Source organism: Populus euphratica, unplaced genomic scaffold (genome assembly GCF_000495115.2).
Source record: "Populus euphratica unplaced genomic scaffold, PopEup_1.0 scaffold603.1, whole genome shotgun sequence".
In the NCBI taxonomy this organism is placed as follows: Eukaryota; Viridiplantae; Streptophyta; class Magnoliopsida; order Malpighiales; family Salicaceae; genus Populus; species Populus euphratica.
Window position 1 is genome coordinate 119,723 of NW_011500275.1, and position 10,098 is coordinate 129,820.

At 31.6% G+C, this 10,098-nt stretch overlaps 1 protein-coding gene across 1 annotated transcript; it reads right to left on the reverse strand.

Moving 5' to 3' along the window:
• Positions 1-3,199: 3,199 nt before the first annotated feature.
• LOC105113028 (probable pectate lyase 4) lies at positions 3,200-7,469 on the reverse strand. The gene is made up of 5 exons (XM_011009008.1): positions 7,017-7,469; positions 5,406-5,757; positions 5,113-5,323; positions 4,951-5,019; positions 3,200-3,641 (listed from the first exon to the last, which is right to left on the reverse strand). Exons 1-5 carry the CDS (start codon positions 7,303-7,305, stop codon positions 3,402-3,404), a joined length of 1,161 nt encoding a protein of 386 aa, XP_011007310.1. The 5' UTR covers positions 7,306-7,469; the 3' UTR covers positions 3,200-3,401.
• Between the last annotated feature and the right edge of the window lie 2,629 nt (positions 7,470-10,098).

Sequence of the window (10,098 nt, forward strand, 5' to 3'; positions counted from 1 at the left end):
CCACCACTGCATCTTAAAACTTTAAAAAAAGAAAAGAAAAATAAGACATGGTATATCTGTTGAAACCAACTCCTTTTACAGAGAGTATTTGACCGTGTGTTTAAAAAATGTTATTAAAAAAATTTAATTTTTTTAAATTAATATATTTTTAATATATTAATCTAAAAAAATATTTTTTTAAATAAAAAATATTATTAATATAATTTTTAAATAAAAAATATTTTAAAAAACAATCGCAACAATACTCGTCATCTTTGAACCCACAAACTATAATTATCTTGTTGAAGTCTGGTCTTTCTCAGTTGACTTTTGATGCAGTCAACAGTTATAACTTACAAGCTAGAAGGAGCATATTATAAGCAGTAGAACAAATCGGAAACTTCTAGCTGGCAATTGCCTAGGTTGGGTTTTCCCTCACCTTACATATGAACAATTAAGAAGGTGACCCCTTTCTTTTCATTTTTTTTCTTTGTTTTTATTTTTAAAAAAATTATCTTCCAATCTTTTCTTATTTAAATTGAATGGTTCTGATTTTCTCTCTCAATTTTATTATTTATTAATTTTAAATTGGTTAATTATCATAACTTATTTTGATATAAATAATTAAAAAGATGATTCCTTTCTATAAGTTTATTGAAATTTCAAATAAACATTTTGGATGAGTGCTTATTTTTATAAGCATTTATATATCTTTTTTATTATTATATAATTCAATAAGAAAGAGTTTTGTAAAAACAAAGTTTTGAACCTAATTATGGAGTTCATATTTAGATTATGAGTATGATAAGTTAGTTATTAAAATTGTGTTGATCTAATATGTTATTATTTTAATATTAAAAAAAATTATTTTAGATTTTTTTAAGCCAAACCACATTTATCAAGTTAAATGGATCATGTGAGGACAATTCCCAAATCAAATAGGTCTTGCCGATCAAATAGGTTAATTTTAAACTTGAGTTAGGTAAATAATTGGATAATGAGATTTCAAGTTTAACTCATTTAATCCGGTTCAACAACAATTCTAAATAATTTCTTAAAAAAACAAAATTCTATCTTCCACTTTTTTTCTCTTTTAATTGATTCTTTTTTTGCTTTTTTTTTAAAAAAAATTTATCCTTCAATATTTAATTAATTTTAAATTAAATAACGTAATTTATTGCAATTTATTTTATATGAAATTACCACAGTTTTAAAAAAGCATTTCAATATTTGGTTAGCACCCAATTTTATAAATATTTATTTTTATTATCATATCATTAAGTAAAAAAATAATTTAAACAAAAAACATTTATTAAACACAATAAATTCTATGATCTGAGTAATATATTTGGCTGGTTAAATTGCGATACATAAATAGATCTAATATGTTTTTATTTTAATATTAAAAAAATAAAATAAAACTATAATTTTTAAATTATTTATGTTATTTTTAGATTTGCTAAGTTAATTATATCATATAAAATAACTTTCATATAATTTAATTTTTAAACTCCAAACATATAAAAAATTAGATTAAAAGAATTCAAGGTTAAGCATGAGCATGATTTAGTAATAATTTCAAATAATTTATTGTATCCTGAATATTTTTAAAAAAAATTAAAAATTTAAAAAAAATTAAAAGTTTAAATAAATGCGTGATGATGACGTAATAAAAAAAATTAAAAATTTTGATAAGGAAGTTAGTTTAAATAAATGCGTGATGATGACGTAATTGGCTTATATACTTAATCATTTCTTTACGATAATTAACAAAATATAAATTTTTATCATACTGTACGAATTCTGTACGAAAGGACGCATTTCTGTGTTTCAAACGTATACGTGGAGTGTGTTGTGTGGTTACATAAGCAAATTCCTTCGAGTGATAGCAATGTCTGATGCTAACATATATATATATATATATTAGCATCAATTATTTGAACGAAAATCTTTGACCATCGCATGTCGTCAACTGCTTTTTCTTTCTTGAAAATGTGTGAAAACAACATCATGCATCGATACTTTTGATTAATTTATTTATTTATATATATATATATATTATTTTTAAAATTTATAAAAATTTAAATTTTTTAAAAATATCAATTCAAAAATAATTTATAAAAATTGAAATTTTTTAAAAATATCAATTCAAAAATAAAAACTCCTAAAATGTTCAATTCAGTGAAAACTCTAAATATTAGAGATATTTTTTTAAAATCATGTATTTCTATAATTTTTAAAATTCTTTTTTAAAAAACAACCACTATATTGATATGTCCATAACTTAACTGGCTAACTGACGGCTCCGTGGCATTAAACATCGTTTTACCAAGTCGAGAGAGATTCTTTGCCAGGTAGGCAATTGGCAGGCTGCATGTTGCAAAGTGGAAACACTTCGGAAGTCAAATAAACAATCCAGTGAAAAAAAAATAAATCTTTCTTTTATTTTCAAAATTTATTATAAAGGCGGGACAACATAAATGTAAATTAAAAAATTCCTTTATAATTTGATATATTTCAAAAATTATTTTTTAAAATAAATTTTTTTTATTTTAATATATTTATAAAAATAGAAAAATATTGTAAAATATAACTGTTATTATATTCTCAAACACACTACAAGAGATAAAAAAATATTGTAAAAGACAACAGTTATTATATTCTCAAACACACTACAAGAGCCTGTCATGTCTGGTTATTCAGTGCACCTGCAGTTTGCACGGCATAGACAAACAAAACCCTTGCAAGTTGCATCCAAAACAGATTTAATTCAGCTATTTGGCAGCGTTGACATTTCATCTCATGCTCTCTACCTGCTATATTTCTTTCCCCATATAGAATCTAGCCAGTTCACACTTCACAAGAGTCACTGAATGATCCCCGCACCAAGTTTTTAACAAAATCAAGTGCTCCTGCACCAAGTTTCAGCAAAATCAAGTGCTAAATTGGACCAAGAGATGGCTTTAAGTTTGAAATATTAATGCACAATTCAATCCCAGGAACCAAGAGATGGAGTATGGTCCTATATTGAAATAAATGAACGGTTCATTCACGCTCAATAGTACTTACTATTCCCCTCGTGCTGCAGAGACTGATAAATCCTCACCAGTTGATAGCTGACTTACCAAACAAAACATCTGGAAATCTAATCTAGATGACAACCATGACAGCCAAAAGGTGACAAGCAAGAAGCATAAGAACCCTAACAAGTTCAAAACGGGAGAGAAACATTGGCTAAAATGACATGATAAATAATAGCAACACATTATTATATGTTTCATTCTTCTTATTATTGCTCAGAAACACATTGATTGAAATTTGCACATTTACCATATAGCAACACAAGCAAAGGTATTGAAGCAGAAAATAAATTAAGTCACTAACATAGTAGTTTAGTGTATTATATATTCTCCACCCCGATATCACTGCGCAGCTAGTGGCTGATCAGCTGGCCGTGGAACACACTGCCATCCAGTACAATGCTGGAGAACCTGTTTAAGGCTATCTGTAGGAGGTTCTACTGTCCATGTGGGGTAATATTCACTGGGATGAAACATACAGCATTCACCATCCTCAGTCATTAACCCTGCTTGAGTCCCAGTAACAAATAAGTCTCCTTCAGACCTGATGCTGCCACTCCTTGCTTTCTCCTTGTCAGCTGCCTAAACATCATCACAATAGCCAATGATTTAAACTCAGAATCAAAATGATAATTATGGTCATTTAAACAACACGCTCATCACAGGAAATTCATCCATAATCTACATCCAAGAGCACAAAATTCAAGGTAACACTAAATCTCTCATAACAAATGTAGGCCATAAAAAGCGCATATATTTCTCACTAATTGAAAATCAAACTCAAAGTTGTTAAGTTGCAACGAGTTTACATGCTTTGAGTATTAAAAGTTAACCAGAGGAGCTTCACTGGTGTATGAAAAACGGCTTCTGAAAAAATCATAATGGCATTCTCGAATCGTAGAATAATTTACAACCATAAGCATTTTTTCTCTCTCATCCAAATCATTGATAAATTAGTTCTGTTAGTTATTCCAATAATAATTCTGTTCTTTCTTTCCACTGAGGTCGCCTTCTGTAGGGTTTCAGCTCTCTATCTGTCTCTCTCAATTTTTATCACTGTTTATTTGTATAAAAGTTTTTTACAGCCACAAAGGAAGTTCACCATTTGGGTCCACTTCCTGGGTTAAGGGTTAGGGATATTGCTTGATTTTAGCACCTAGAATGACTAATAGAGAAAAGACGAATGCATAAAATTTTGAGTGATAGTAGATGCCTTACTCTACAACATCAAAACAAAGCGGACAACCAAGCTCTTGTTTGACGATGAAGGAAGAATGGGAATTTATATGCCTCAATAGATATAAGATTACAAAGCATAAAAACTACAAACTAACCACTATGAAAACATGGTCACCTAACATGTCTACCTTCCAACTAGCAAAGCGTTTGATTGCTAAAATCAAGAGCCAAAAGCATATTTCAGTGTAAGGGAGGCAAATTTGAAGTTTGAATTTCATCACTGCAAAATTCAATATACTATACATTTAAGTTACTGGATCTGCTCAGCATACGGATATTTCTTTAATAAAGTGTAGTTTACCAGCACGACAAACTGCCATTTGAGAGTGAAATGTTAGCCAAACAAATTCAAACACAAGTGTGAATTATTTGTTAGCAAGTCAAGGTGGATTTAGTGGAAAAGCCAGGTGAAAACAGAGGCAGGGTGGTCAGCAGTCTGAATAGAAAAAATTATGAATAAAATGAGCTGGAGTACAAAATTCAATTGCAAATATGAACCAGGTTCAATCATATTGAAAGCAGGATCATCCAACCCAGCCCTTCAAGCCCATAGGAAAAACCATTATACAATAAAATATTAAGGTGCAAGTCTGAGGAAAGCACAAGAAAGAAGGAAATGAATGTTGCAACAAGAAATACAATATGTACTCACCTTCTCAGAAAGATATTTAAATGCAATCTTCTTCTGCCCTGCTTCATATATGTTGCTTTGGGAGTAGATCTGACATCAAAAGATAAGAAGCAATATATATAAGCAAATAAAACCAGAATATGGTTACACACAAAGAATAGCAAATAGTAGTGGTGGTATCACCTGTGACTCTACACTGGCACAAACAGCATAAATGCCCCAGTTTCTGGTATAGTTATTGTACAAATGTACTTTTCCAAATCTAACACGAGGATGGCGCTGTCTTGTTCCATCAAAAAAGCAATGATGGATGGTTACTCGAATACATCTGTCACCAACATGAGTAGGATCTGCTCCAATTAGCATTGTTTTGTCATGTTGCGCAAAGTAACACCTGTAGGTAATAGTTAAACCCATCAAATAAAACAGTGCACAAAAACAAATAGTGCTTCCCACATGCCAGGGATTCATCTCACCTAGAAATAGTAATATCTGTGCTTTCTCGAGTGATATCTATCAACCCATCATCATAATCACGAAGGCTGCAACGATCTATCCATATGTGCTTTGACTTGGGCTTTATCTGAATCCCATCAACATCAGGTCCTCTACCACCTTCAAACTCTAGATTGCATATAATAACATGTTCACATTCCTTCAGCCTCAAACCCTTGCCTGTAAGTTTTATTCTTTGGCCCCGGCCATCAATGGTTTTATAAGACGAAACATTCAGGTAAGATCTAAGTTGAATAGTGCCTGATACTTCAAAGACAATCCAAAGTGGCTCCTTTTTACGACATCCATCCCTAAGTGATCCAGGCCCATCATCTGCAATAAATAATGAGCTTAAGATGTGCACCAAAAATAGTCTCGAAGGGCAGTTCTACCATCAACGCCAAAGAAAATGATCAGAAGAAGGCCATTGATTTGCAACAAAATGCAATGTATTAGTTTTAGAAATTGAAGGTGCGGCATGCCAATAAAATTATAGAACCAGTGTCAGGCTGTCAGCAACCCAACGAACAGCAGCTCACAACCATAATCACAGTTTCACGCCCAAATCATGATGCCTCCTTATCAAAATTCAATCAATAACACTAGGTTTTTCTAAAAACTCGAAATTGAAAAAGTAAAAATCAAAATAAAAAATTTTAAATTCTAACCATCCATTCCAAACATTTCCCATTAAAGGAGAACCAACAAATCTCTAAATTACCAGTAACAAAACACTGCACAATCTAGTAAATTATGTTTTATAACACAACTACTGGATTGTTTTAGTAACACAACCTAATGCAACAATTTTATCCTCTGTATCTTCAATCATCCACTCAAAGTAATCAGAAACAGCATTTCTACAGAAAACCTTAAAACAATTCACATCACATGGTGCGCAATGTTGGAGAAAGTAATCCTTTTTTTTCCAAAATGCATTCCAAAGTGACTCAGCCCATTATCTACAATTAAATGAACAACAACAATAAACTTATGGCGAGTATCAATTATTGTCAAAATGCTGTTGTACCATCCACAAAATGAATAAAAAAGGCCATTGATTAGCTACAAATTATAACCATTGTTTTTTGGAAATTGATGGCAAGGCATGCCAACAAAATCACTGAAGCGGTATCGGCAACCAGAAAACAGCAGGAAAAGAAAATGGATACAAAACGTTTCAAAAAGCTTTGTTTTTTCCCGATTTCACGACCACAACCACGGTTGACACCAAAACCTTAGGTGTCCAATGTCAAAACTCAAAATTTAGCCAATAAGACACGGTTTCGCTAGATACTAAAAGATGTCCAAAATATTGTCCTCAGAAATCATAATCCGGCGAAACTCCAATAATTGCTGCAAAGCAAATAAATAACGCTTCAAAAGTCCCGCGAAGTAAAGCGGCTATCCTACATATATATTAAACCACCTGCTCTAACTAACCATGGAAACATTTCCCCATTCAAAACTATTCACATTGTTTAACGCATGCTTTCACACAGAAACCCGTAATTCAAACCCATTGCCACAAGAAAAGAAAATCAAGCAAAAATCCCAACTAAAAAAAATTATGAAAGCACAAATCAATTTACCTGCTAAGGTAGTGACGTAATAAATGGGGCCATGGAGGCCACCAGTGGCAGAGCGACCGAAGCCCTCGGCTTGGGCAGCAAGAGCACGTAAGGAAGAGTCGACATGAGGGTAAGGCAAAGCGGTAGCCATCTTAGGTGTGCGGGTTGATGAGGTGGGAATCTGGGGCTGATAAATAAAGGGTGGGACAGGCTGTGATGCCGAAGGAGCTGCAGCAGTTTTATCGGGGAAAGGGACGTTTCCGTTGTCACGGAACTTGCGGCGATGCCCATGATCATGGGAGTTTCCCATTTGTTTGTTTTAAATGATAGACAGGCAGGCAGCTAATTACTGTTACTCTGGCTTCGGATTGTTTGATCCATTAATCCTTGCAGCTGAAGCAAACCGACAGAGAGATGGAGAGACATAGTTATTCTTAGTGCTGTTGTTTATCAATGCCAGACAAAAATCTTACGAGTCGAAGTGGAACGTTTTGATGTCGGTGGGCCAGGAGTACAGGGAGAGGCCCTTTCAAGCATATTAATATAACTCGATCCGAAACATGGCCCATATCATGTTTTAACTTGATCCAAGTTTGACATTTACCTGGTTCGGAGTAACTCAGTAAAATTCAGGAAAAAATAAGAATTAAAGGCATGTTATTTTTAAACAAAAATAATATACTTGAGTGAACTCGGTAACTCATGAATTCCCCTGATAATTTAATAAATATTTTTTTTTTCGAAGTCAAATGTCAAATCAAATCAGAAAACTATGTTTTCAACTATTGCTATAAAATAAATCAAGGTGGCCACTTGAGCTCCCAATAATTAACAATCCATAGCTTTAATAAATAAATAAATAAATTAGTGGACATGCTCACATTGCCTTGAGATTTTTCATCTCTTCTTTTAAAAATAAAATCTTATCTTAAAAAACATCATTTTTATTTTTATTCTAATAAAAATATTTAAAAAAAAAAAAGCAAACTAGAAAGATGAAAAACAATTTGGGTTGGTAGAACATGCAAAAAAATTATAAAAAATATGATTCAAATGAGGAGATTTTTTCTTTTACCACAGTGGAAACATATACAAACAGTAATCACCTAAAGGTGTTCTTTTTTTATATATAATTAACTATATATATTTTGCAGACATGGAAAAATTGCAAGAAACTCTAGTCACGTATATGGTGATCTGTTTATCTTGTACTCATGAATTACAAAAGTAGTTTCAGACACTTGAAAGGCATGGTTTCCTTTTGAAGAATTCAGCGAACTACAAAGTACTTTGTCTTCTTTTCTTTTACACGTGAACTAACAAAAGTGAAATCTAGTGATCTTGTTATTTTAATTCAATGTTCCTGCTGTCATAAGATTCAACTTTGTATATTTCAAGATTTCTCATTGTACAGGAATTATAAGGAATAACTTGTGGTTTCAAATCATTGAAATCTATTGACATGAAAGACAAAAGTTGATATTTTCCTTTTAAATTCGTAGGTTCAGATTTTGATATTCCTAATTTAGTAATACATCACAGGAACGAAAACTAAAGCAAGTAAATGTAGTATACCTTGTATTGAAGACAAATACCTGAAAAATCCTCCAACAGTGGCACCTGCTCTGCTCAAATTGCTGGTATGCTCAAATTTAACTTGATTGAGATGAAAAACTGTTTTCTACCTTGCAAGATTATCATAGCTACTGCATCATAATTACTATAATTACTAGATATATTTATGTTATCATTAAAATACATAATTCACCACCCACTATTTCCCTTTTCTTCCATTATCAAAACATCTTTGTCAAAAAAATCGAAGTTCAAGAGCTCATAGTCATCAACAACATTTTTAGCTAGGTGATTGACAATCACATTTTCTTGTATTGTTCTTTTCATCATATAAACAACGTTATTTTTAGCCAATAACATTAGCCATCTAGTTATTCTACTTAATAGATAAGGCTTTTCAAAAATATACTTGAGAGAATCCATATTTGAGATTAATCATGTGGTGTAATATAACATGTGCTGTCAAAGCTTTATTGCACTCCAAACTAAGCTACAACACAACTTTTTTATCATATTGTTTAATATTATCAAAAGTTTCCTAACAATCTTCATCCTATATCCTAGGATTTTTTTATTCCAAAGTAGTCGAAAGATTAGTTCACAAAAAACCATTAATTATGAAATAAATCGAGTAATATAATAAAAACACCGGCCCTGGAAAGCTCTAAACTTTCTTTTTAGTCTTAGGGGATGGCATCTCCTATGTAGCCTTCATTTTATCAAGGTCTATTTATATACTTTTATTTCTCACCATAAACCCAAGTAATTTCTTAGACCTTACTCTAAATGTACACTTTGTAGGGTTTAACTTCAACTTATATCTCTTCAACCTTTCAAATAGTTTCTTCAGGGTTTGGACATGGTCATCCTCTTATCTAGACTTGGCGATTATATCATCCATATAAACCTCGATCTACTGATGCATCACATCATGAAAATAGTTAATATCACATGTTGGTACATTGCTCTAACATTCTTCTATCTAGATTACATAACTTTATAACAAAAAGTTCCCCACAGGGTGGCAGATATAGTTTTCTCCTTATCCTTTTCAACCATTTTTACCTAATTGTACCTTGAAAAATCATTTATGAAGGAGTAAATAGAATTCTTTGCAACACTATCTACTAAAACATCTATATGGAACATAAGGAAATCAAATTTTAGGCTCGTCTTATTTAAATCCCTAAAGTTTACATATAACCTACTCTTGTTATTCTTTTTCAAGACTAGTACGATGTTAGAGACCCATTAAGGGTATTTAACCATTTCTATAAACCCAACATCCTAATGCTTCCTTACCTTTTCCTTAATCTTAATCAATATATCGGGCATTATCCCTTTTAGTTTTTGTTGGACCAGCTTACAATCTTTTCTCAAAAGCAACCTTTGTACTATAATCTTGGTATCTAGATCAGGCATGTCAGTATGTGAATAGGCAAAAACATAAAAAAAACTCTCGTAATAGTACAACTAAACCATTTTGTTTCATCATTTATGATTAACAACCTAATTCTCAATTCTTTTT

What these genes read in the sequence shown, in the direction of transcription:
- LOC105113028 (XM_011009008.1), bottom strand. Translation starts at nt 7,305, where the DNA reads ATGGGAAACTCCCATGATCATGGGCATCGCCGCAAGTTCCGTGACAAC. An exon ending in TTACGTCACTACCTTAGCAG is followed by an intron (nt 5,758 to 7,016) that starts GTAAATTGATTT and finishes TATTTATTGCAG; the next exon opens with ATGATGGGCCTGGATCACTT. An exon ending in GTGCCAGTGTAGAGTCACAG is followed by an intron (nt 5,020 to 5,112) that starts GTGATACCACCA and finishes TTTTGATGTCAG; the next exon opens with ATCTACTCCCAAAGCAACAT.